The 27,273-nt window shown below is 40.7% G+C and overlaps 2 protein-coding genes across 2 annotated transcripts in view; both read left to right on the forward strand.

The window, feature by feature from the left end:
• The window catches only part of LOC125426344 (cytosolic phospholipase A2 epsilon-like), a 41,592-nt gene extending 32,198 nt beyond the window's left edge, over positions 1-9,394 (forward strand). Inside the window, exons 16-19 of the mRNA XM_048484601.1 lie at positions 1,180-1,377; positions 3,297-3,463; positions 7,686-7,872; positions 9,162-9,394. Of these exons, the coding sequence (XP_048340558.1) occupies positions 1,180-1,377; positions 3,297-3,463; positions 7,686-7,872; positions 9,162-9,394 (785 nt within the window). The remainder of the gene's footprint in view (positions 1-1,179; positions 1,378-3,296; positions 3,464-7,685; positions 7,873-9,161) is intronic.
• Positions 9,395-22,173: 12,779 nt separating this feature from the next.
• LOC125426345 (cytosolic phospholipase A2 epsilon-like) overlaps positions 22,174-27,273 on the forward strand; it is a 94,792-nt gene continuing 89,692 nt past the window's right edge. Inside the window, exons 1-2 of the mRNA XM_048484602.1 lie at positions 22,174-22,254; positions 22,540-22,575. Of these exons, the coding sequence (XP_048340559.1) occupies positions 22,228-22,254; positions 22,540-22,575 (63 nt within the window). The 5' untranslated portion in view covers positions 22,174-22,227. The remainder of the gene's footprint in view (positions 22,255-22,539; positions 22,576-27,273) is intronic.

Consider the following 27,273-nt stretch of genomic DNA (forward strand, 5'->3'; position numbering starts at 1 on the left):
CCCCCAGAGACAGAAGTACCTCACCAGGCTAAAAAGGTTTTACATACATTCCTTAGAAGCATAAAGTTCCCTTTCCCAAGGTTGAAAATGCTTTCACTTTAAAAGATTAAAACATGATTTTAACAATTATACAAACATTGATTCTACTAGAATAGAATTATAGTAAAATGCAAGTAAATACAAATCTCTCATCATTTCAGTGTTCATTAAATATGGGAAAACACATTTTCAATTAACTAATCAAATTTCTTCTATTCTAACCTCTGATTTCTTTTATGGCTTTGTTATTTCATGTAGCTATCTCATATAGCTAGTTCTGAAAAACAAGGCTATAAAATATATGTCTTCTGTCATGTCTCTAGCCCTTAGTGACAAGATCTTAAAGATTTAATCTTTTGCTTGCCTGCATGACTGCTATGTGACTGCTGAAATGGTGTTCTCTGTACACAGAAATCCCATTTTGATTTTACAAATCCTTGGTTCATACAAACCCCATACCCCTTGATATCAAATACAATTTTTAGGCCTTTGGTCCATTCCCACACAGGCCTTTTTCAGGTCTGGAATGTGTATGCTGTGATCCCAGTCCAGGGAATTTGCAGCTTATGTCTGATTAAAAGGTTCTGTGGTAGATTCCTGTAAAACTTAGTTTGACCCTAAAAGGAGCCAGTTTGGCTCAGAGGATGCAAGTACTAGGTTGTGCATTGTCTGAGCCAAATTCCAGCCATGAAAGCAAGGGAAGGCTCTTAATTCCTCTGATCCCTCTGGTTTACCACCTCTTCTGTGATATTTTTTGTTGGCAGTTAATTCTAGGAGTATCTTAGCCAACAAACTGTTGGCTTTCAGTAGTATTCTTAATTGCATCTCCTTAATGGCATCTCCTCTTTTGTATAATCACTACTTGTATGAGGCCTACTGAGACTGTGAGAATACTAAGGTTTTGGTGGAAACAAACATTTTAAACACATTCAAAATTGGGTTAAAAATCAAAATTTGATTTTGATTTTTTGAATGACAAACATTTTCAACTTTTGACCTTGAAAACTGATTTTGTGGAGTGTTTTAAAAACAAATATGATTATTCAGTATTATTAACAGCAGTACTTATTTTGATTCTTGACTGTAAAGGAGCACTTTGAACCATGAAATTAAATAAGACTGTCTGTTTATATTATATAGATGAAGATACTTGTCTTACTCTTCCTAAGAAGCCGGATGTGCGAACACCACGCCTCTTCATCCCCAGTGGCAGTCTCACAAAAATGCTTAGAGATGTTGTAACAATGCGCCCAGTGGTTTCACAATATCATAATTTCATGAAAGGCCTGCAGATTCATAATAAATACTTAGAGAATGATGAATTTTGTACCTGGAAAGGTAATACAGATGCCTGATGACTGCCCCTGACCTTTCCCCCTTTTCCTGCTGACTTTTGTGCCCTCTGACAAATAAGGCACAGAATGTTTTGCATATAGGTGGGAAGCATGGGAAGGTGTTGACTGGGAATAGGGGGAGCATTCCAAAAGGCAGATCAGGTTGTTCCAGTTGTCTGTGCCCCATTACTGCCCCTTCCTTTCCACCAGAGAATGGAAACTGTGGGCAGTTTATTATATCGTAATATCAATATACTGATATATCAATATAAAAAGACAGTCATTGTAAAAATGATACTTTTTTGTGCATTTTTCAAATTGTTTTTCATCTCCCCCTCCCCCCCCCCAAAGCACCAACATGATTACAAGGGGATTTCTCCAGTCATGGTTGGATAAGCACTTGCATTGCAGACCCCATCCCCCCTTGGCGAAAAGTGCACTCATCCCTGAAATCACCAAGCGATATAAATTGCGATATACACTGCATAAGATATTTGAATTATTATAACTATGGGACTAGTAAGAGGAGGGTTTTTTTTCCTGGAGAGGCAGGGAGGGGATCACATCGAATGAGAACATGCATGTGGCTGGGCTGAGCTGAACAGGGCAGAGCTGCCAATCCAGGGCAATTGGTAAACACAGTAAATATGCTCTGAAACAAAGACTGCATTGTGAATGCTACATCTAATTGCGGTAAGCTCCCAGTACATAGTGGGCCTAAGACTCTGGTGCCTCCTTATTCAGTCAAGAAAAAATAAGTCTAGTCTAGAATGTACATTTCATTGTAAAAATAAAACCAGATAAGTTCTTCAAAAAGTCTTCCATGTTTACTACCGTTGCTAGAGAAGACCTGAGTCTGCATATAGAAGGTTCTAGACACCAGTTAAGGCCAAGCTTCTCACCAACCTTACTTTTTTGGTGCCCCTCAAAATCTGGCATTCTAGGTGATTAATTGAGTTTTTCTAGTGGTTGTGCCAGCCCTAGATCAATGCTTAGAAGAATACCTTGGTTTAAAAATGTAGTTGATTCTGAAAAATAAAAACATAAAAGGTACCTATGAGAGGCAGATTCCTTTTATGTTTTCATTTTTCAAAACAATTAAACTTCTCACCAACCTTACTTTTTTGGTGCCCCTCAAAATCTGGCATTCTAGGTGATTAATTGAGTTTTTCTAGTGGTTGTGCCAGCCCTAGATCAATGCTTAGAAGAATACCTTGGTTTAAAAATGTTGGATTCTGAAATAAAACATGTACAAGCACTCTGCGATGAGGCAGATTCCTTTTATGTTTTCATTTTTTCAAAAACAAAACTAAAGCACCTCTCACCAACCTTACTTTTTGGTGCCCCTCAAATCTGGCATTCGAGTGATTAATTGAGTTTTCTAGTGGTTGTTTTTATTTAGATCAATGCTTAGAAGAATACCTTGGTTTAAAAATGTAGTTGATTCTGAAAAATAAAAACATAAAAGGTACCTATGAGAGGCAGATTCCTTTTATGTTTTCATTTTTCAAAACAAACTACATTTTTAAAATGAGTTGAAAATGTATGTATCATAAGTGTGTTATTAAGGCTGCACTGCAGGGGGTTAAAATAGGTCAAGAATACAGAATTTAATGGCATTCTCTTGGCTTTTCCTATTATCAGCAGCTACTATTATAATGGGAGGGATATGGGAGGGAAGGTTACATGGTACAGAGTGATCTTGTCAGCTCTCAGAAGCTAAGCAAGGTCAGTACATGGAAGGGTGACCACCAAGGAAGGAGACCACCATTGCCTCCAGAGGAAGGCAATGGCAAACCATCTGTGCTTCTCATTTGCCTTGAAAGCCCCTTCTGAGGGTCACCATAAGTCAGCTGCGACTTGACAACACTTTACACATACACACTACTATAATGCTGTGAATATGAACAAATTGTCTTTCAGATACTGTGTTAGATTCTTCTCCCAATCAACTGAGTGATCAAGTAAACCATCTGGAACTTGTTGACACAGCTTTCTTCATCAATACCAGCTGCCCACCTCTTCTGAGACCAGAGAGAAAAGTGGATCTTATTTTGCATTTGAATTACAGTGGAGGATTACAGACGCTGGTGAGAAGATTCTTTGTCACCTTTATCAATTTCTCGATGTTTCAATTTTTTCACATTAAATATTAAAAACTGATGATTTCAAGTAGACATATACATGTCTTTAGTTATGTTACATTATTAAAATTAAGTGTTTTTTAACTAATATGAAATGAAACAAACTCCCCATCTGTACAGCCTATAATGAAAGAAACCCATGATTTTCTTTTTGTTTGTTAAGGATTTTTTCTGACACATTTTACCATTTTTACTTGCTCTCCCCCTGCACTCATTCGTTCCTGCTTTAATATTTGTTTTGTGGCTTTGATTTATGGCTCCTGCTATTTCTGCTTCTCTGGAACTCAATTTTTTATTTAATCCTGCCCTCCCCCCCAGTCTTATTTGCTTCATTATTTTTTATTAACTATTTCAGAGCATGACTTGCTGTGATTACACGTTGCTTCACTCTTTCCAAACCCTTTTGATTTTTGAACTGTGCTTCCTATAACTATTACTCAGTAGTAAGCTCTGTGCGGTGCAGCTGTAGTTGCTTACTCTGGAGTGAGCCCCATTTGGGGAAACAGGCATCAGACTGGAATTCTGCAAGTGCTGTTTTGTCCCAGACTAGAAGGCCGCTCCCGACCAGCAAAGAAAGTTGTAGGCGCAAAAAGGCAGCGTGGGCCACACAGCACCTCCCCGCCGCTTGCTGACTTACCCCCTGCACCTCTCTGGCTGAAAAATCATTGTTTGGTTGTGGTGGGGGAGGGTGGGGGGAGGGGCACAAAACCCCGGGCTCACTTTTGCCTAGATACACTTCTGCTCTGCAGATACTATTTTTGTCTCCATCGCAGGAAATCATCATCACCATCATTACTTTTCATTGAGATGCACAGTGGATTACAAAATCCAACCCCCCCCCCCGCCGAAACAAAACCCAGCAACAAAGAAAGAACTATTCAATCAGGCAGCAAAAACCTCTAATAAGCAATGTAGTAAGGCTAGGATCATAGAACAGGAATATAATGAAAACAAAAGATAGTCTAAGGCAGGGGTCCCAAAAGATAGTCTAAGGCAGGGGTCCCAACTGCCCAGGGCCCCATCCTTGCTTGTGCCCACCACGTGTTTTGAAAAAGTGGGGACCAGGTAGGGATTTTGTCAAGCAAGGCCTCTGACTGGCTATTGAAGATTTGATTGGCTGTGCAGATTTTTGATTGACTGCAGATTAAAAAAACCCCTTTGCTTTGGCAGCAGCTGCTACCATAGTACAAGCATCTTCACTATATAAGTGAAGTTAAGCTGCAGCAGCTATTTTGTGGCTGCCGCCAACATGCTCTGTCAGAATTCCAAAGATGCCCAGAGGCTGAAAAAGGTTGGGGACCTCTGGTCTAAGGCAACAAGAACTGCTTAAGGCATAACCTCCCATAATGGCAAAAGGGTGTTACAAAGGTAGAAAATAATGCAGCAAAAAGGGAGGTGATACATGCAATGAGCAACACAACACCCTTCAGTCTTTCTCAAGGTGCTGCTGCTTGTCTGCTCTGATGCCTTGCCCTCTTGCTGTGCCATTTAATGCCCTGACCATGTCAGTCTGCCTTTCCTTATCAGTCCTGTTCTTCAAGCTAAGTAACTGCAGTGTCAATTCTTCTGGTTGATTTATATGCTGCTATTTGCTATCAATTGTTGCATAGACTTTAATATCAAACATGGGTGCCTCCTCAAAAAAGAAGAACCCCTTTGTTTTATCTGTATTTGGCAGTGTAGATGTCCTGTTTGGCAGTGTAGATGTCCTAGGTGAGTACTATGATCTGGAGTACTATGATTTGGCAGTGTAGATGTCCTAGGTGAGTACTATGATCCTGTTAAGTGTTGCCCAATTAAGATAGAAAACCAAGAAGGGGTGCCTTTAATTGAAACCAATGGGAAATAATAATGAAATGGAATATAAAAATGGAACAACAATAATGAAATAAACAACAGTGAAACAAAATAATATGAAAAAAATCCAATAAAAAACAGATCTTTTGGGAATGATTAACAAAGACAAAACAAAAACTTGCATGCATGAGTGTAATTATAAGAGCTTGCAAAATAATTTGATCTGCTTTCATGCTGCCATTTGGTGAGGCTACACACATTAAAAATGTGACACTGAAGGACAATTCACATGTTATGCACTTGTCACCCAAGTTATATATTTGACAAGTTATATTTGCCACCTTGCAAATAGACAAAATCAGCAACTGTCTGCACATATGCATTCTTTGTGATGGCCCGAATTTATGGAATGTCCTGCCCAATGAAGTCAGGAAGGCTCACACCTTCTGGCTTTTTGCAAGCTATGCAAGGCTGAATTATTCAGGAGTGCTTTTCACACAGGAAATAGGACTGGACTATAATAATATGGTTCAGAAAGAAACCTTTGGGTAAAGGGTCAGGGACTGTTTACTATTGTGTATTATTTGTACCATCTATTGATATAACTATGCTCCTACTATATAATTTTGATTTTGTTTAATGTGTCATGTTAATTCTTATGCTGTACTTCACTTCTTGTTGGTGTTCCAATATCGACAAGTAAAATCATATGGCATTGTCTTTTGGATGACCCCTTCAGTTGACTACTGATTTATGCTATGTAATCCACCTTAAGTCCAAGTGAAAAAGGCAGACTATGATTAAATAAATAAATGCCCCCCAAATAGCCACTATAGGTCTGGTTGATCTTATATGCATCTGTTATTTTGTTGTGGGAAAAATTCTCAGGCACATGCTGGCCCCATCCAGATTGGGACCTGTAGGGATGCACTGCTGACCCAGCAGCACCGTAAGTAGAGCGCTGGAACACCGGCGCTCCTACGGTCTTCTGGTCGCACCGCTCCCCCGCCCCTCACCCCCTGGCTTAGACGCGGCCATGAACTACCTTGGCTCACAACCACCGGGTGCGTCCCAGATGGACAACACGGCCCTGCCCCCAGGTGAGGATTAGGCCTAGACGCTGATGCTCCTCTCCGCACGTAGCAGCCAGGTGAGATCATGCATCACATGATGATCTCTCAGTCTCCCGCTCTCCCGCTCTCCCGGAATCCCCCCCCATTCTGCCCTTCTACACGCCCCCGCTAGAATCATAATAAAAGGTGCCAGGAGCCAGCACGCGGGGGAGTCGCTAGGAACACGGACACCCGCGCTCCCGCTGCTGGCGCTCTCCACCAGATGTTATCACCGCGTCTCGTCTCGTTCTTGCGCTGACCTCGCGGGCACGACTACAGGGACCACAGTGTGTGGAGAGAGAGAGCTCATGCTGTTTTCACAATCTGTAATGACCCCAAGGATCTGCTATTTGTCCCATGCGAGAAGCTTGATATTTTTCCATTGGGCCAAATAGCCATTCCCTAGGACCATTTCAGGTCAGAAAAATTACATAGCAGAAGAGCATGAGCACCGTCTTCCCCATGCATTCCTGAATTGGGCCCCTCAAACTTGGACTTTAAGTTCCAAGAATGGAACTACCAGACTACATCTGCCAGCTGGCCACAAAGGGGACATAATGGCTTTATAACATATGAATTGGCTCTGAAATCAATTTGGGCTTATTCCAAGGAAGGTGTGAATGTTGTGACTGAGAGTTCTCAATTTTTTTCTCTTCCTCAAATATCCAGGCTCAGTCATTCACAGAACATGATATGTAACAAGACAGTCTGGCTCGAAATATTTTTGCTGAGAGACCAAAAGAGACAGTATGAGATATAAAGAGATACTGGAAGAGAAAAGTGGAGGAAACATACTAGAGAAGCAGGGCCTTGACTATTATTACCAGTTCCCCTTCCCTCTCAATGTTTCATTAAATCATAGAGCTTGAGGAACTATTCCAGCCCCCTGTACCATTTGAAAGGGATAGGATTGCCAGCCTGCAGGGAAGATTCTTTAGCATTTGCTGCAAATGCTATCGTACAACCATAGTTTTGGTTAAATGCTAGAGGGTCACCTGACATAATGACATTACTTTTCATGATATCAGTGAGATGATGATCACTCCCATTTACCGCAGCATTTTCCCTTCATGTCCAGCAGAGCAGCAGTGGTCAGAGCCAATAAGAGGTGGGTGGGAATTCTCATATTGAAGTAGGAGATCTGGCTTCTGTAGACAGGGTCTTCTTCACTATTCTAATGAAACTTCTAGCCGCTGTCAAATTAAAGCCTCCTCCTTATCTCTCAGGGTTCTAATTTTGTTCATGTTTTGATGTTGCAGCCATTGGACTTATCTGAAAAATACTTCAGAAAACAGGGTATTCCCTACCCCAGGACTGTACTGAATGAAGAAGAGAGGCAGAATCTCAAGGAGTGCTATCTCTTTGATGAGGCAGACAATCCAAGGGCTCCTATATTGCTATATTTCCCACTGGTGTGCAACTCCTTTCAAAAATACAAAGCACCTGGTAAGTTAATTGGATCAGAACCCTACCTGGCATGGCCTTCTAAAACTGGCTCCAACATTTTTAGTCTATCCCTATGGAGGGGGGGAGGGGTGGCATAGAAGTAGAATAATACTAATCATACGAATACTGCTGCTACTACTACTAATATAGTTAGCATTGAAAATAGGAATATGCATAGAAGGGAGGGAGAAAATTGTGTGCAAGGCTAGGTTATTTTTGATAACAACAGTCCCCCCAGGCCAGATATAAGCCCATTTAAAAAATGGCATTTCTCTTTGTTGCAAAAGCAAACTTGAAACAATGATTGTGTGCTGGTCTTTGTCTCACAACCATGGATATTTAGATTCCAAATTTATATTTCAATGGAATAGTCACACCTCACAATTTCTTATTGCCCCCAACTCATTCTCCATGGTTTCCATTAACCTGTTCTCACTCACCCTATGCTCTTCAGACTACTTATGTTACCGAAACCAAGATTAGTAGGGCAGATGGAGAATTTCATGTGGTTTGTTTGTTTATTAATTTATTTTATCACATTTTTATCCTGACATATCCCAAAGGGCCCTGGGTGGGTTACAACAGTTAAAAACACAGTAAAACATTTAAATATAGCATAAAGCATTAAAACTAGAAAAATGCCTACAACATTCTAAAACAGTAGATTAATAAATAGTTTATAAAAAGAATAGATGGTGACTTAAAAGAATCCAACCATCTCATCCCCTCCCCCCTCCCCTGTTCCAGAGGCTGAGAGGAGCTGTTGGTGTTGGCTGGCTAGTTGGAAAAGGCCTGGTGGAACAACCGGGTTTTACAAGCCCTGCGGAACGAAGGTAGTTCCCACAGGTCTCTAACCTCAGCTGTTAATTTGTTCCACCATGCTGGAGCCAGGGCCAGAAAAGCCCTGACTCGTGTCGAAGCTAGTCGGATGTCTCTCAGGGCCGGGGACCAACAAAAGCTTCCCCTCCGATGAATGGAGGGGCCTTAGAGGGCAATATGAGCAGTAGTTTCCCTACTGTCAGCATATATTTCTCAAAAGAAAATGAAGTGTTCTCCTTTGAGGCTGACCAGTTAAAGCCCAACAATACAAAAGCAACTGGAAACAAGCTCATGCACTGACTCTTCTTTCTCATAAAGGCTCACTGCTTGTACAAAATATGGTTGATTCTGAAATTGTGAAATTAACACTGCAAATGCAGATAATTTCTGTGTTCCAATGAGATAAGACCATGGTTGTGATGAAACAATAATATCTTCTTATTTTCTTTTGGGGGTTGTTTTTCCCACAGGTGTGAAACGCAGCCCTGATGAAATGGACGATGGCCAAGCTGATGTTACCAGCACTATATTCTCCCCTTATGCCACTGGTATGCTGGAGTATTCAGAGGAGGATTTCAACAAGCTTGTGAATTTGACACGCTACAATGTGCTGAATAATGAACATATGATTCTGCAGGCTTTGCGTATTGCAGTAGAACGAAAGAAACGGCAAAAGAGAGAGTCTTTATTTTCATCATATTAATCACCTCAGAATGCATTTTCCTTGCTTCCTTGCTGTAAAAGCTAACAGAATTAGTTTATTTTTTGCTGTTGGCCAGTATTGCATATAACTAATCCTGTTATTATGTCATGTATACAATACCTCAAATGTGGAAAGGGCTGGACTTCAGGGTGGAAGTTCTGGACTGTGGCTAACTGGGAAGATTTTGGGTGCAGCTGACTAGGAGGATTTTGGGTACAGAGAGAAGCACATCAATGTCACTCCAGCATGCAGTGTCATGATACTGCAATATCATGACATTGCAAGGGACACTCTAGACATTGCCCCAAACTCTGTGGTTTGATCCCACCATCCCCCATGTCATGTCTTTGTACACCCCTCATTTTCTCCATTTTTATTCTGCGAGTCTTGAGGGTGCTGGCAGGAAGAGGGGGAAATCATTGCTTGGAATGTGATCTTTCTAGATTCAATTCCAGCACTACAGAGTCAAAAGTATAGACCTAGTTTATTTTGGCTCAGAAATCATGCAGTTTGTTTTGAAATTCATGAATATTGCTTGATAATGATTTTTTTTCCTGCACAGCACAAATAAAGCATCTTGCAGACATTATAAAAAGGATTATTTTTGCTTTTTTTGCCTGCACAATACAGAAAAATTGACAACAGTTCTTTTCCCTACCTTTTTCTGCCACTTCAGAGACCCTCTGTGCTGCCAACCATTTGCTGAAGCTTTTCCATGGAGGTTTCCTCTGCTTGCATTGCAGCTGCCCGCCATTTCAGCATTTAAAGTGCATGAATAAACTTAGTTTTGCCTGGCAATTCTGTGAATGTGCCTTTCCCCCCATTTTTTTTTTGTTTTCAATGAGGTGTCTTTGAAGCATCAAAGCTTCGAAACCACCTCAATGAAAAAGACATGTACACAGAATCACCAGGCAAAACTAAGCTTATTCATGTACTTTAAATGCTGAAATGGCAGGCAGCTGCAATGCCAGTAGAAGAAACCTCTATGGCATAGGTGTCAAACTCGTGGCCCTCCAGATGTTATGGAGTACAGTTCCCATCATCCCCTGCCAGCATCATGCACAGTGGCATAGAGGATCACTGCAGCAGCAGAAAAAGAGGGGCTTGAGTGGCAAAGAAAGCTCGAGAGCTTTTACATTGGGTGGAAGAAATAAAACATTTTCTGAGCTCTACACAGTAAGCAGAAAATGTCTTGGGTGAAAAGATCACTAGTTTAGCATTTTCAATATATATCGAGTTGAGCTGAAATAAAGCATCCTGAAGACAGGGAAAAAGCTGTGTGTAGTTGTTCCCCCAAACACTTCTTTTTACATCATCAAGATATTTTATTTGTGCTGTGCAAAAAAAGGCAGTGACAAAACCAAGTGATAATATGCATGTGTGAAGCAGCAATCACTGATGAAACAGCACAGCTTTCTTAGCAACTTTCACAGTCCATTTAAACTGAGGGAATTCATGTCTGAGTCACTGAGTTATGATATTGATATGTTGCTTTGGGATATGCTAATTTGGTTTTCAGTACTTGAAACTATCAACATCCTATGTGATGTCCTTAAGTGTAAATGTGAGAATCACCCTTCAAAAACTGGTAGGCTGTGACAAATTGCTGCAAAATACAGGGTCATAAATGTATTGCATAAGATTACTAATCATACCCCAAATGTGAGCCATATTTTTGAATAGCTGCATCGCTAGGACAAGATCAGTGGATGTGGCTCCCATTGTCAGTATAGCACCATGATGCTTAGTTGATACTACAACTCTCACCTGACTCCCTGTCTTAAAACATTAGAGCAACTGAGCTGGATCAGACGAGTAGACCATCTAGCCCAGGGGTAGGGAACCTGCGGCTCTCCAGATGTTCAGGAACTGCAATTCCCATCAGCCCCTACCAGCATGGCCAATTGGCCATGCTGGTAGGGGCTGATGGGAATTGCAGTTCCTGAACATCTGGAGAGCCGCAGGTTCCCTACCCCTGATCTAGCCCATCAGCCTGTTTCATGCAGTTGCTAACAAGATGACACAAAAGGCCTGCAAACAGGTTTATCTTGCCAGGTCTCTTCCTATTGTTACCTTTCAGCATAAATATAGGAATGAAAATTTAGACAGATATGCTGTTTGTGAACATGAATAACGTTAACATTGCATTTTCTTTTGGTAGTTGTGCGTATTATCCTGACAGAGACAAGTCTTTTAGAATAAACTTAGACAACAAATTGGATAAGTAATGAACTACAAAACCAGAGCATTGCAGGGGTGAAGTTCAACAGCTATCCAGCACGCACTTTCTGATGAGAAAGTGAAGGGAATCCTTAGATGTGGTCATCAGGTCTTTATGCAGAATTCCTCTGTTGTTACCTGATTGTTTCATTGTTGGTCCTGCATATTCTTGATGAACATTGCTTTAGTGATGATTTGTACAATAAAAAAATCTTATTTTCTGATCAATGTCTGTTAAATTTATAACAATACACAAGTAAATGTAGCATACATTCCATAAAATTATATTTGATCAAAAGATACCTAAAGCTGATCTATGTCCTGGAACTTATTATTACTGTAAATTCAAATAGGACTGTTTCATAGCTGTATGATTTTGTTTTCATTATTTTTTGGTTATTCTTGCTTGATTTTCAAATTTGGCCTTACCACACTGTCTCTTTTAACTCCCCTGGAAAGATCCCCTGAATTTAGAAATAGATTGATAATGTCCCTCAGGGAAGGGCCTGCGCCACATCGTCACTGCTTTCACCAGCCAAGACAAGCATGGATCTAAGGGGCAAGTGGTAGGCTTCTGAGTTGCCAGGACCCTGCCAACTTTGCCTTGGGAGAGACAGCTTGAATTAATCCAGTATGGAACCTGAAGATGACCAAGGGACCTCCAATTCACTAATTTGTTGCAGTACTCTAAGCTTCCACTTTTTCTTCCTTAATTCTACCAAGGGGCTAGTTTGGAGCAGGGGTGAAGAAGATGTCAGAGAGGAATCTCAGCAATGGCTTTTGAAAGAAGGATATGTTATCCCTCTACCAGCTCATATAGCAAGTCGCTGGGAGGTATCGGAACTCTCAGAGCATTTCAACAACCAATAGGATTCATAAATCTCCTTAGAAAAGCATATATCTGTTTGCCGCCTATACAGGGACAGGCTGGTATGCTAAAACAAGTCATCAGGGCCACAGCACAGATATCTAACCACAAGAGGGCACATATCATATCTATCATATCTATCCCCATCCCAAAGATAAAATATAAGATGTGCCTGCTTGGTGCATAGAATCTGATACAAATTGGGAGAGTCCCACTGCCAACATGAAAGACCCCAGATCTGTGGCCTGAGAATCAACTCTGCTTCCTTTCTCATTAATGCGGCCTGATATATTTTGGATGGCCCAAAAGACAATATCTGTGAAAGTATGATTATTTTTAAGGAAATGTGAAACCCAAGGTTTTCCTGTTCTTCTGAGAAATATGTGATTTTTATGTTTACAGGAATATGTTAAACACATTGAAGTTTTGTCTGTATATTCATGGGCACCTACTAGCATATATAATTCCTTTGGAATTACAGTATTACTATGGACCAATTGATTTTTAAAGTTAGAAGTGCTTTTAAAATAAATGATATCTTTACAACCAGAAAATACCATCTAATATGTTCCAACTATGTTGAATGATCTTAGACAGACCAACCATTATAGTTAAATGACAAACACCAGAACAAGCTGCCAAGGTAACCTTTTCCACTATTTTGGAGGAGTTTCAATTTGTTTGTTTTTTGCAAGATCTTGTTAATGTGCTGATTAAAGCAAATGTCTAGGGTGTCCTCTTGTGGTTAAATTTTAAAGAGATAATTCTTTCTGAACATCTGAAATTTCTGTACAGTTTCTATGTAACCTCAAGAAGTGACTATATGCTATATTCTTTCTGATATGTAAAAGATGATGACTGTCAAATCTCAGAAAGGAATTTTTATCAGAGGGCTTTTTATATAATCTAGTGAGCAGTTTTGTACCAATGGAACAACCCAAATGTTAACACAGCTGTTTATCACTATGTATTTCAAATTTTATATTAACTTCTTGCAACTATTTATGGAAAGCTAACAATTGTGTTTGATTACCTTTCTGTAATAAGAAAATATCATTTGTATATCACCATAATTTAAAAATGCAGTTCACAAAGGGATTGTTATTAGAATACACTTATTCCTGTATGCTTCTTTATCCAGAAACTGTTTTTCCTGGGACGAAATATAAAAGTGTATATAATATATTGGGGTGGTGGTGGTGTATCATCTTGTACTTTTGCCTCCCTTAAAAAAAAGTAGATTTGGCCCCTGAGTTCTAGCATTACTGGAGAAAAAGAAAAAAAGTATCTATCCATTTTCTCCTTTCATTCATAATTTCGTAAAGTTCTATCATGTTTCCCTACAGCACTCTTTTTTTCTAATTTGAAAAATCCCAAACTGATTATATACTGGTGCACTACCCTGTGCTGGGGAGATTCTCTTTGGGGCAGAGTTTCTTGTCCTGCTCCCCTCCCACTCACTGTGTAGCAGATCTGATAATCTCTGCTGTTTGTGAGAGTGGGCAAAGAACAAGCTGACAAAATATATAAACAACTATGTGAAACCTTTGTGGTAAAAGACCTGGGAGAAATAACTCATTACCTAGGCATTGACATTAGAAAAGTGAATGAACAAAGCTTCTTCATGAGTCAGCAGAAAAAGCTTGAAGCAATAGTAAAAAAAGCTAAGTTAGAACATAGGAAAACTGCTGCAACTCCTATGGCTGTTGATTTCTGTGAAGCATCTAGTACAGAACTGTGTGACACTCCAAAGCTATACAGATCCTTATTAGGAAGTTTGATTCACATCTCAAACTGGATGCATAGCTTAAGCCGTCATGCTGCAAAGCCAACACATCATGACTGGGAAGGCTTACATCGTGTAATTCATTACCTCAACGGCACTTCTGATCGTGGGTTATTGATCAAAGCAGAGCAACAAAGCAATAAGCTGTGTGCTGTAACTGACATCTCTTTCGCTGACAGGGAGAATCATAAATCATGCACTGGATTTGTGATCACTTATGCTAACGTTCCAGTAGCATGGAACTCCCATAGGCAGACTTCAGTCAGTCTGTCTACTGCTGAGGCCGAATTCTGTGCAATATCAGAAACTTGTAATGAATTACTGTGGCTGAAAGCGTTGTTGACAGAACTAGGTGAAACAGTACAACAACCAATTCCTCTGCTACAAGACTCGCAAACAGCCATCCATTTAGCTGAAACTGAGAATTTAAAAGCCAGAATGAAATATATAGGTGTCAAATATGAACATGTACGTGAACTGGTACAGAGTGGGTTCATCAAACTGAAATAAGTTGATTCAAAACTAAATGTGGCTGATGCATTAATGAAACCTACTTCAAAAGAAAAATATGATCTGTGTGAACAGCTAAATGTGGTGTCTGTCAATGTTGTAAATAATGTACATACTGTCATACCGATTTTGGAAGGGGTGTCAGAACATGTGTAAATGTTTAGATGAGCAAAATCTGAATGACAGCTGGACCGTCCTTCAAACAGGTGCCGTGTGCAGATTAGTATTGTGTGCATAGCATGTACTGTGTGGAAACCAGATAAGATGAGGGCATCTGATTGGTACCACTATTGTATATAGTTAGCACAGACAGCAGAGTGATGTGTGCCTGAAAACACTTGTGGTCTGGCGAAGCACTTTGTTAGTAGATAGCAATAAATAGAACTGCACTGGTGACTGTGTGTCTGTCAGTTCTTGTCTTCATTGCATCCTACAAGGTGGTCTACTCCAAGTAAATCCGCTGCTTCAACACTTTTCTTCTGCTTTGCAGGGAAGATGAAAGAAATGGTCCTGCATTATTCTTTGTTTTGGGCTTTTTGTATCCATCCCATCTCCCCCACTCTACTTCCTCCATCCCTGATGACCAAGAGGGTTTTAATTTTTTTTCAACTTTAAGCACTTGTAGAAGAAGAAAAATTTGGATTTATATCCCACCTTTCTCTCCTGTAAGGAGACTCAGGGTGGCCTACAAGCTCCTTTCCCTTCCTCTCCCCACAACAGACACCTTGTGAGGTAGGTGGGGCTGAGAGAGTTCCAAAGGACTGTGACTAGCCCAAGGTCACCCAGCAGGAATGTAGAAGTGTGGAAACACATCTGGTTCACTAGATAAGCCTCTGCCACTCAGGTGGAGGAGTGGGGAATTAAACCCAGTTCTCTAGATTAGAATCCACCTGCTTTTAATCACTATACCACGCTGGCTCTCAATATTAGATTTTTCAAAATAATGATCGATCTAATCCAGGAATATTGAAATACTCTAATATCAAAACACCCTGGAAAAGGGAGGACTGAGAGAGACATGTCATTCTCTCTCCTCCCATGGCACCACAGCAGGAGCTACAGTTGAAGGATGAAGGGAGACTGGTGATTGGTCTAGTCAATCTCTATTCCTGCCTTTTATTCCTTCCTCCATTCTCAGGAAGAAGCTGTAAGTACAGCAAGCTGTGGGGAAACCCCAAAGTGGAGCAAAGTGCCTGCATAATGGGCCCCAGACTCTTTAACCTTTCCTCATAGGAAAGGCGCTTTAACCCCAGAATCATTTTGCTTGCTCTCTTCTGAACTTTCCCCCTTTCTGCAATAACGTTTTGTAATATGGTGACTAGAACTATATATAGTATTCTAAATGTATTTCAAGGGTTGTGCTTCTTTGTTGTAGATATTGATTAATCAAGAACCTTTGTAGGAGGACCATATCCTGCTGAGATGTTTGGAGGCAGAAGCAGGTATCAGTGCTTTGGAATGCTTTAAATAATTCCTTGTGGTTTGACTTAGGGAGTTGCTGTTACAGACCAGGTATTGGTGGTGTGGGACTTGAGCTTCACCACTGTAACGTATTATGTATGGGTCGATCCACAAAGATAGTTCAGATATTTTGGCTAGTACAGAATGCTGCAGCCTGATTACTATCAAGAGAAAGGTACATACATACATCACATGTATTCTGCTGTCACTCCACCGGTTATTAGTTTGAATCAGTCAGACATTAGTCAATTACGGGACCTGTTTGTTTCATGCCAAACAGGTGTGAATACCTGCCAAACAGGTTTACATCTGGTGTTTCAAAACAGTGGGTGTGCAAAGACACTGGCAGCTATTTGCATCACTAAGGACTGCTTAGATGAAGACTAAAGCATAGGATTGTATTAAAACACAACATTTATGACTCGTTTATATGATCTATGACTGATTTATCTACTTAAACAATGGCTTTCTGAATGGAACAGTTATGCAGCAAAAAGTAGTAGAAATCAGTTGGGTGCATGAAAAGCCAATTGCACTGTACTGCATGACGTGAAAGCAATACAGTGCTGGCAGGGGATGATGGGAACTGTAGTCCAACACATCTGGAGGGCCGTGAGTTTGACACCAGTGCTCTAGGACCTACCAATCTGCATAACTTTCTTGATAAGCTTACCTTATCAAGCTTACCTTACCTTCTTGATAAGCTGGCCTCGGGGGCCAGCAACGCCTCTCCTTTTTCCGGGGTGTAGCCGGGGGATTGCTTCCCACTTGTCCCGCAAGGCCCAGTTGCTGTACATCTCAGCAAAATCTTCTGAAGGAGCCACCCTGCAAATGGGTAGGATCAACCCAAGCATTGCCTGTTGTGGCTTCTACCTGGCCTGACTGACAAGGTCAAAACAGCTCACATTCTTTTAGCATTCCATAAAATGTGGAATTGCGCAGGTGTATATTTTTTATAAAAAGAACAGGATGGTAGTAAAAAGGGAACTATTCAACAGAAGAGAATAATTTATTGGAAGTACTCTATTGCTTTTATTTCAGTGCTCTAATTTGCAATCCAGTGTTATTGCATGGTTTGTTTTATGTAGCATACTGTTCTTCATTGCACTGGTTTCTAATTCTGTTAATTCTGCATTGGTTTCTACCCTAGAGTCTCACTGAGAAAAAAGGTAAAGTTAGTGCAAGCATTGGGTCATTATTGTCTCATGGGGTGATGTCACATCACAATGTTTTCTGTGCAGCAGTGGCGGAGCTGCCATGGGGAACATCCAGGGACAAATGTCCCAGGCGCCCTTGTGGAAGTCACGTCGGGGGACAGAAAAATGGCTGCTCACACTTTCGGGAAGGAGGAGGGTCATGGCTGGGCCTTGGGGGCCAGCAACACCCCTCCTTTTTCTGGGGTGTAGCTGGGGGATTGCTTCCCACTTGTCCTGCAAGGCCCGGCTGCTGGACAAGGTAAGTGGAGCAGGCAGCCAGGGCTTGGCAAGTGGTGGGATTCAGCTGGTAGCTAACCAGCTAAATCCCACCAGAGAGGGCAAGCAACGAGCCTTTCTGAGCCCTGGAGAGATCCGGGGCTGGGAAAGGCCCGTTGCCACTCGCCCCTGCAAGGGTAAGCGACGGGCCTTTGTCAGAACAAGCTGTCCCAGTTCCCCTCCCCTCCCAAGCTTGCTCTGCCCATGGATCGCAGCATCCATGGGCAGAACAAGCTCTCCCAGGGTCCCCCATCCCCTGCCGGGTTGTTCTGCCCACGGATCACAGCATCCATGGGCAGAACAAGCTCTCCCAGGGCCCCCCATCCCCTGCCGGGTTGTTCTGCCCATTTCAGGGGGTCCCAAAATTGTTGTTTGGTTGTGGCGGGGGAGGGCAGTTAGCTGGAGGGTGTGGAAAACTCAGATTTTGCCCCGGGCTCCTTTTTGCATAGCTATGCCTCTGCCGTGCAGACTATGTCTGTGGTTTGCCATTGTGGTTTGCCATTGCCTTCCTTGCTTAACTACACTTTACCCCCCTGGCAAGCTGGTAACTCATTTTACCAAACTCATTAGGATGTAAGACTGAGTCAACCTTGAGCTGACTACCTGAAATGGACTTCTGTTGGGATCGAACTCTTTCCTAATCATCGAACCTTTTCCTAATCATCACAGCTAAGTAGTTTGCCCTTTTCATAGCTGCTGCATAATGGAGCTATGTTGCCATGTGAGTTCTTTTGAATAGAGTTTTAAATTTAGCTTATCTTAATATATATCATAATATATATTTACCGGTAAGCTGCCTTCAGTGCTAGGCATTGTACATAAATTAAGACTAATAATTTTGCCATAGAAATAGAGATTGCAAGGTCTGACACTTCTAGTATTGAGGAAAGCACTGGTAGTGGCCTATTAGTTATGACTCTTGTACTGGAATGTGAAGCCAGTATCTTGAAGGGAACTTTCCCTGCGGGACACCTATAAGGCTGAGAAAGGGGAGCTGGCACAAGTTGTCTTTTCATAAAGAAAGAACATGTAATTATACCTTCTGCTGTTGTGTTGGCAATTTTTGTCTCCTATGACATGCAAATATGATATTAATTTGTAATTCTAATTAATTTGTATTTAGTTTAGAAAAACCAGTTACACTTGTGATTTTGGAAAAATAACATTCTTTATACTACATATTATCAGAATAATTTTAATGCAGAGTTTTCTTAGGGAGGGAGGTGTTACAAAACCAGGAGCTAAGAGGAGATTCTAATCTCTTCCCTCTACTTAGTTAATTCAATGTAAATCAGGTGAGAAATAAATACAGTTCCAAGCACAGCAAGATCGCATCTTCTTTCCTCAGTTCATACCCAATTGCATTTCCATCTTTCAGCATCTCTGAAAACCAGTGGGTTAATTGCCTCACAGTTCCTTTGTGCAGTCTTTACTGGGACATCATTTGAGTGTGCATCAGCTTTTGAACAAATGTACAACTAAAGATTGAAACAAGGTATTAGTGTGGCCATTTCCACTAAGGTTTGGAAAATCTATGAAGGAAGGTGATTTAATCATGTTTGCAGTCATGTAAGCCATTCAGATGAGGTTTTTCCCTGTAACTTGCTGCTAATAGGTTTTTTGATCAGGCTTGAGAAATCCAGAGACAAGGAAATAAAAGTTACAGGCCGAGCCAATTGCATATGAGAATAATAATACTGCTAACTCACAGGACAGTTGCAAACATTACAAGAGAATGCACATGAAACTCTTTGAATACTAGTCCTGTACACATGATCCCGCCACACGCTTTGGCTAGATGTGCGGAGAGGGACAGCAATCATGGCTGGCCTCACCAGTCACCTCCCCGTGATTGCTGGGTCATGATCCTACACATGAAGGCAATGTCTATGAATATGTATTCTCCCTTGGCTGAGGATGCTGCTTTCCAAATGTTACCAGTCACAAGGAGGGAGACACTGCATCTGTGCATTGGTGGCGTGCTTACAAGCTGATGATCATGTGGAGGTGGGGGGCAACATGCTCATGCACGCTGTTTTTGGAAGACACTAATGGAATACTAGAACACAGCCATACAACCCGGAAAACCCTCAACATCCTAGTGATTCTGGCTGTGAAAGCTTTCAACAATACTGATGCATGTAGTTTTGAACTATGTGCAAGGAAGAAGGAGGAGAGAGTCTAGGGACTGGCTGTTGTGGGCTTTCTCGGCTGGGTGGTCAAGGTCTGGTAATTTTTGCTGCGTGCGAACATGAAGGTGCCAGCCATAAATGCAGGCAAAATATTAGGAGCAAAAAGTACTAGGCCTTGGCCACACAGCCCAAAAAACCCACAACAGCTTCGATAAGTCCAATGATTCCTCTGGTTTGTTCACAATTGTTTGTTATAGTAATGTAGCAGGTCCTAATCAGCCAGATGAAGCGACTTTAGTTATATTTATTCCTGATCTGCATCAGAAAGCTTCAGCCAGGCTTCCATCTTAGAACAACCCCATAACAGAAACAACCCCCAACAATGACCAAACTAGGCCACTAGGTGGCAACACTTAACATACATTACAGTCATTATGGTATATTCCGCATAGCATAAATATAATGTCTTTAGGATGTTGTAAAAAGATCCGTATTAGCATTTTGTGTTTCTACAACGTGGGAGAACACAAACATTGCCAGTCAAAATGCATCTTTTTTTCTCCTCCTGCTGCATGGAGCTCTTGTCAGTTTCACAGTGGCACCTGCCATTTTGTGAGCTGCAGCAGATTCTGTGAAGATTCCCCATGGAGGTTTCCTCCGTTGCAGTTTATCCATTTGCTATTTCACTGTAAAAAGTAGATGAATAAAGTTTGTTATGCCTAGTGATCCCATACACATGTCATTTTCCCTTTTATTTGTTTTGAGGGGACTGTCTGCAAAGCTACAGTGACACAAATATGTGTATATTGCAGCTTCTCTAATCGTGTCACTGTAGCTTTGCAGACATCCCCCTCAAATTAAAAAAAGGGAAACACAACACATGCATGGGATTGCTAAGCATAACTAATTTAATTCATCTGCTTTTTAGAGTGAAAACGTGCTTAGAAGAGCTGCACACAGGGGAAACCTCCATGGGGAATCTTCACAGAGCATCTGCTGCAACAGACAAAATAGTGGGCATGAGCAATGGAAATGAAAGTAAGAGGTTTGGGTGGGAGAAATAAAGGGTTTCTTGCCTGTTTGTGTTCACACAGCAGGCAGGAATCATCTTCAACATGGGTTGGAGGGAAAAGAGCTAGTTTAGCAATTTTTGAAAAACCTGGGTTGAGAGAAATAATACAGGCTGAACTGTACAAAGTTCTTCCACAAAACGTTTTTTATAATGTCCTAAATACATTATATTTATACTGGGTGCAATCGATTTATATCTGAATTAAGCCAATATGTTGCCATTCAGTAATACCCATTTAAATACATAGACTGCCTCTACTGAAAAGTATTTATTTGGGGAGCTAAGATGGATGAAAGTTTTTGTTTGTAGTATTTGATCTGCAGTGGTTGTTTCATATAAACAAGCAACTCAGGCAATCAAAGAGGAAACACAAATCTAAAGATAGTGAACATTCATCCAAAATTTATTTATACATATCATATGTACAGCCTTGTCTGATGCAAGGGAAGGTGATTATGAGACAGTTTCCATTGAACACAAAACACCAATGGATTGTGAAATACTGGGCAACTGATCTCTAAGGGTAGCAGGGCACATGGAAAACCCAGGGGCACTAGGATTGCCAGCATCCACATGGTGGCTGGAGATCTCGTTGGATTACAACTGATCTCCAGACAGCAGAGATCAGTTCACCTGGAGAAAAAGACCATTTTGGAAGGTGGACCCTGGCATTACACCCCAGTGAAGTTCCTCCCATCCCCAACCTCCATCTTCCTCAGACTCCACCCCAAAAACTCCCAAGTATTTTCCAACCTGGAATTGACACTCTAAAGAGCTCTGATGTGGTCAGAAAATGACCCCATTAGAAATCTCTTTCTACCCCACCAGGAGCCTCCAATCAGATTTGACAATCTTGTGTACAAACACATTATTTCTACTTTCTAATCTTCTGCATTCCATCTGGGAACAAGGAACTCTGACTTCAGTAAACTTTGAGAAGGAGGCAGCACAGTTTAGCTCAGCTACTAGGAGATGTCTTCAAGAACTCCTCTGCATATGCATGTCATCAAACCTCTACGAACAAACAGAATAGTCAAAAGGAAGCTTTCCATTGTCCAAGATATACAGTCATAGTAGCCTAACTACATAAATCACAATAACATAAATGTCTTCCACTTCAATTAACTCAGATGACTAGCTTTGATAGACGTAAGCAGCATGGGGAGGAGAATATTTAAGCTCTGGAATTCAGAGGGAGGCGGAATCATGAGTCATATTATAAAACAGCTGTTTGTCTACTTCAGTCAGGAAGCACTATCAGCTTTGAGTAGTATTACTTCAAGCAACTGGCTTTTATGCAGCAGAAACCACTATGGGAGCAAATTCAAGTTCACCTGAGGTAAGGAACTTCCCCAACTAAACAAGGTAGTTCAAACTTGTGAACATTCAATTTAGAAGCTCTTGGTGTTTTGTGTTGGGTAAAAATTGGTGTTCAGATTTACTGGACCTGGAAGAATTGCCTGTTGTTTTTTGGCTTTCTTAGAGAATGAGATTTAGGCACCTTTTTATTCTTGTGGTGATAATACTTGGACATTTTGGCAAGGATAGGCATGTCTGTAGCTGTGAGATTTATAATAGCATTTAGTAACTATTCTAAATCTAATTTTCTTCTTTCTTTCTTCAGGGCTTAGCTAACAATCCAGAACATCTGGCAAGACGGGTATGTACACAATGGGAGAAGTCTCTTTTAGATACTGTTTCAGGGCTAAACAAAAGTTGCGATGTACCAGGATGTCTGAGAACTGTGATATGTTAAGATTTCAAATAAGACCAAAGAGTACTAGCATAATGTTGTATTATTTATTGTATCTTGATTTTCAATCATTAGCAATTTTAATTACAATATGACTGAAAAGATACTTGGTGTGTGTGGGTGGCTGATCCTAGTGAGCCTGACTACTACCTCTTCTGTTATGGGCCTCAATTTTTGCAGTTGGTATCTTGGAGAAGTGGGTGGCTAATGCTGATTCTGGCACAAAGGCAGCTGCAGCCTTTCCTGGTGGAAGCTGGTAACTAGGAGGAGAGGGTTCTCAGCTAGAACTGGGACCAGACATGTTGGCAGGATTCCTACCTGTTGTCTAATTTACCTTTGATTTTAATGGTAGTAGCTTGGAGAAGAAGGGCTGTCAGCTGGAGCCAGAGTCAGGTAGAATGGATATTACCATTCATGCATGTAGTAATTCCAAATTCCTCATGTCTTTTTATTGATAAATCTTTAGTGGCATCTTTGTCTTCCGATCCTCATTGCTTATCACTTACATCCTTATGTTGTGTTATCCCCCCTGTATTCTCATTTAGATTTCCCCTCCTTTTTAAGGTTACCATCTCATGGTTCAGATATTCCAGGAGATTTGAGGGTGAAACCTAGGGAGGGTGGAGTTAGGGAGGAGAAGGAACACAGCAAGGATGCGGTGCCATAGAGTTACCCATTTAAGCTGCCTTTTTTTCAAGTGGAAATGATCTCTATAGTCTGGAGATGGATTGTAATTCCAGGAAAACTCCAGATCTCACCTGGAGGCTGGCAAGTTGACTCTCTCCACTGTTTCATTCTCCACTTGTTTCATTATTATCACAACACCTGAATGGAATGATAACCATTGCACTGGCATAACAATATGGGTTACTGTCTTGTTCTAACATCATATCTTGATCTAAATCAGCATACCAGGGCTTAGTGGCATATGCCCCAATGAACCTGCTTCCAAGGAGGCATTGAAATGGGCAGATCTGTAATATGGCCCAGAAGAGTGAGATATTCAGCAAGGTCAACATCTCAAATAGAATGAGGAAGTAGTGTGTCTTGAGGTGATATACTGTACCACTTCAATGAGCATTAATGGGGGGATAGCTTTAAAGCAGCGGTTTCAACCTGTGAGTCACGGACCCTTTGGGGGTCGAACGACCCTTTCACAGGGGTCGCCTAAGACTCTTTGCATCAGTGTTCTCCATCTGTAAAATGGATAAATGTTAGGGCTGGGGGTCACCACAACATGAGGAACATCGTGGCATTAGGAAGGTTGAGAACCACTGCTTTAAAGGCTGTATCATATAAAAAACTCTCTGAAAGAAGACAATTGATAGATTAGGAACTAAGGCAGTATCTTGCACTATTCCTAGAGCGCTACGTGTGTCCTTAAAGGGAGATTTGTTCTATAAGGGAGCAATTAAAAGATGATGTGCATCTATAGTTAATTCTACTGCCTCATCATACTGCTTTCAGTTCTTCTGCCCATGTAATGATCAGCACTAGTGTTGAGAAATGAAGAGACAGAATGAACATATGAAACTGCCAGATTCAAAGCCAGACTGTGATGATAAATAGACCTGTTTGAGAGAGTATTTAATGCATGCAGTCATATGAAAATGAAAACCTCTTTGTCTAAATCAAAGCAATACATAAACCACTATAAATCACAAGGCTGCATGACAGGAGAAGGATCCTTCTAGCCATCCCTTTTTGCAAATCTCAGCCTCCTAACCTGAAGAGAGTCAGGAGTTTGCTCATTTATTCCAAGTTCAGAATGAAAATCATATGTTTCCCAATGCAATAACAACTCACTGCGTTCATTAAAACCTTTATGTAGAATCAATATTATTACTCTTGAAATGGTTAACAAGACAATCATTGTAAAAATAAGGAAAAAGCTTGCATAAGTCATCACAATTGCACAGAACAGCCAAAGGTTGGCATATGTGGTATTGTTACTTTATCTAATTGAATAAACTGAAATTTCTAAGATTCTTATCCAGAGTTCTATAAAAGAGAAAGAAAAAGAGAAAGAAATCACTTTCATTGAATTTCAGGTCTGTGAAAGTAAACCGACAATAAAACCTATATACAGTATACAGTACTTGTATTAATTACACAGTGCATGAGATTAACAGTAAATATTGCCATGAGACTACTGGTCAATCTAGACTTGTACCATCTGCTCCAGAGGCCCCAATCTTGTTAAGCCCATGAGCCCTTTTGGAATTCGGAGAGCAAGGAATGGGTGGCATTTACAAAATGGCTGCCATGGGGTACTTAGGCCAATCACAAAACACTGGGAAGTTCTAAACCAAGAGTCTTCTTACTATGGGCAGGTGTTTCTAGATGGGTGCTATCAGCAGACACGAAGATGATGTCTCCTGTGCCCTACTGAAGTACTTTCACTCCAGTAAGAAAGAGTAAGGCTAGGAACAGCTGTTTGCTTCAGGGAAAAGATACTTCAGGAAAAAGCAAATGGGACCAGAAAGCCTGCTGGTGGGTGCCATGGTATTGATAGGCTCACTGTATCCAAAATAAAGAAAGAATACCAAACACTAAAAAAAGGCTATATGACATTGTTAAAATCACATGACTATATGACATTGACAAAATCACGTATGAAATTACATGGAACTAATAAACATCACACTCAGACCTGGTAACAGTCAAAAATATACTTCCATAAATATGCACATTTAGAAACCATACTCTGTGGATGCGTTCAGGCAGCAACATAGATAAAGTCTAGAACAAAGCCAAGTCCTTTATAGTCTGTTAAATGTAAACAAGGTCCAGGATCAACAACCAGACAAATATCCAGATAAATACTCATTTCATTACAACTTCCTCAGGCGTCTTCTTGGTCTTGACCAGATAGGTCACTGTAAAATGTACAGTAGAAAATTTCTTGTTCCCATTACATTCCATAATAATTTTACATTGCAGTTGATAGGAAAACTGCCTGTTCCAATATCAGCCTTGCATTCAAGAACCAACAGCTAGCAGCCTTGATTATACACCAAGTCTGTAATTTCTAAAGTAACCTTTATCATTTGTCACTAATGTTAGAACTAATTTTCTGTAAATATTTTTCCCAGGGAGAGGTGGCTTTACCTATATTGGATATGTCACACTCTCCCTGAAAGACAAGTTTTGAATCCTAGAATTACTAGAATTATATTTTACCATCTTCATGTACTGCATGAACTGCTCTGATCATTTCTCATCCTTAATTACTGCAATGTGGAACTCCATTTTCCAACTGGAGGAAAAAATGGGGCCCCATAAAATTAGACCCCCTGACCTAATCTTTACCAAACTCAGGGGTACTTTTAAGGAGAGTAACCAGCAGCTGCGCTGCAAGTTTGGTGTCTCTACCTAAAAAACATTCCCCCCAGAGCCCTGCAAAGATTCTCCATAGACTACAGTGAACCTTTGTCAGACCAGAGAATTTCTCAGAGAAAAGTGTTGACTGGGGGAGGGGGGTTTGCTTTCCTGCCGACACTGTCAAAATATTGGGGATAATAATATAACACAGCTTTTCCTCACCTTCTATGAGAATTTTCTCTGTTAGGAAGTCCTCTAATGGAGAATACAATTTTATATCTTTCTAAACTGAAGTTACCAGATCAAATTTCAAGGACCATCCATTGTGTGAAGTTCAAAAATTAATTCGTTCAGTTTTAGTGGCTTGAAAAGTATTAGTAAAACAATAACGGCTACCATATACAATTCCAGAACCAACAAAAGACTTACATGCACCATTATAATTCAACTCTTCAACATTCTTGCACACATTTAATGATTGAGACAGTCAGTTACTTGTCGACTCAAACATCTGCTTTCATATTGTGCCTGCCGTTATACAATATTTTGTTATATTACAAGTAATTCCTTTAGAGGATTATTAAAGGAGGAGGGAAATGTAGAATTCCTCTGATCTTCTTGGAAAATGTATTAAAATCAGTGTAATATATTAAAAATGTGTATCATTACAGAAGGGACAATGTAATAAGTGATCAACTGTATCAAACTTTCCCATTTGACAAGGGGAAGCCTGTGGGAATAGAGAATGAAAGCATAGGGTACTGCTGCAAACAGGTTCTATTGGACTGAAGGACCAAGTCCCAGATAAGTTGCTTAATTATGTCTTTAGTCTTTTGGAAGTATAAATGTAAAAAGGTTGTTGGGGGGAAAATTACTCTTGTAATTTTCCTTAGATATCTGAGCCAGCTGGAATGATAGTCATCCATAAGACTAAGGGGAACTAGTCCCTGAGGGCTGCAATTTAGTTTTAACTACTGGGTGGTCATTTGAACCCACATGCATGCTTCTGGTGGAACCTTCCTTGTTTCCATCCTGAGGAGAGCATTTGGGATAACCTCCATTCTGAGAACTGCAAACACAAGAAACATTAATTGAGGTATATGAAGCTTAGATGTTTTGTAATTAAAGAAAAGACAGCCAGTGTGTTGTACTGGTTCAGAACACCAGAGTGAGCAGACTCTAATCTGGAGAACTGGATTTGATTTCCCACTTCTCCACATGAAGTCTGCTGGGTAAAGTTGGGTCAGCCACAGTTGTCTCAGAACTCTCTCAGCCCATATG

Source organism: Sphaerodactylus townsendi, linkage group LG02 (assembly GCF_021028975.2).
Source record: "Sphaerodactylus townsendi isolate TG3544 linkage group LG02, MPM_Stown_v2.3, whole genome shotgun sequence".
Classification (NCBI taxonomy): domain Eukaryota; kingdom Metazoa; phylum Chordata; class Lepidosauria; order Squamata; family Sphaerodactylidae; genus Sphaerodactylus; species Sphaerodactylus townsendi.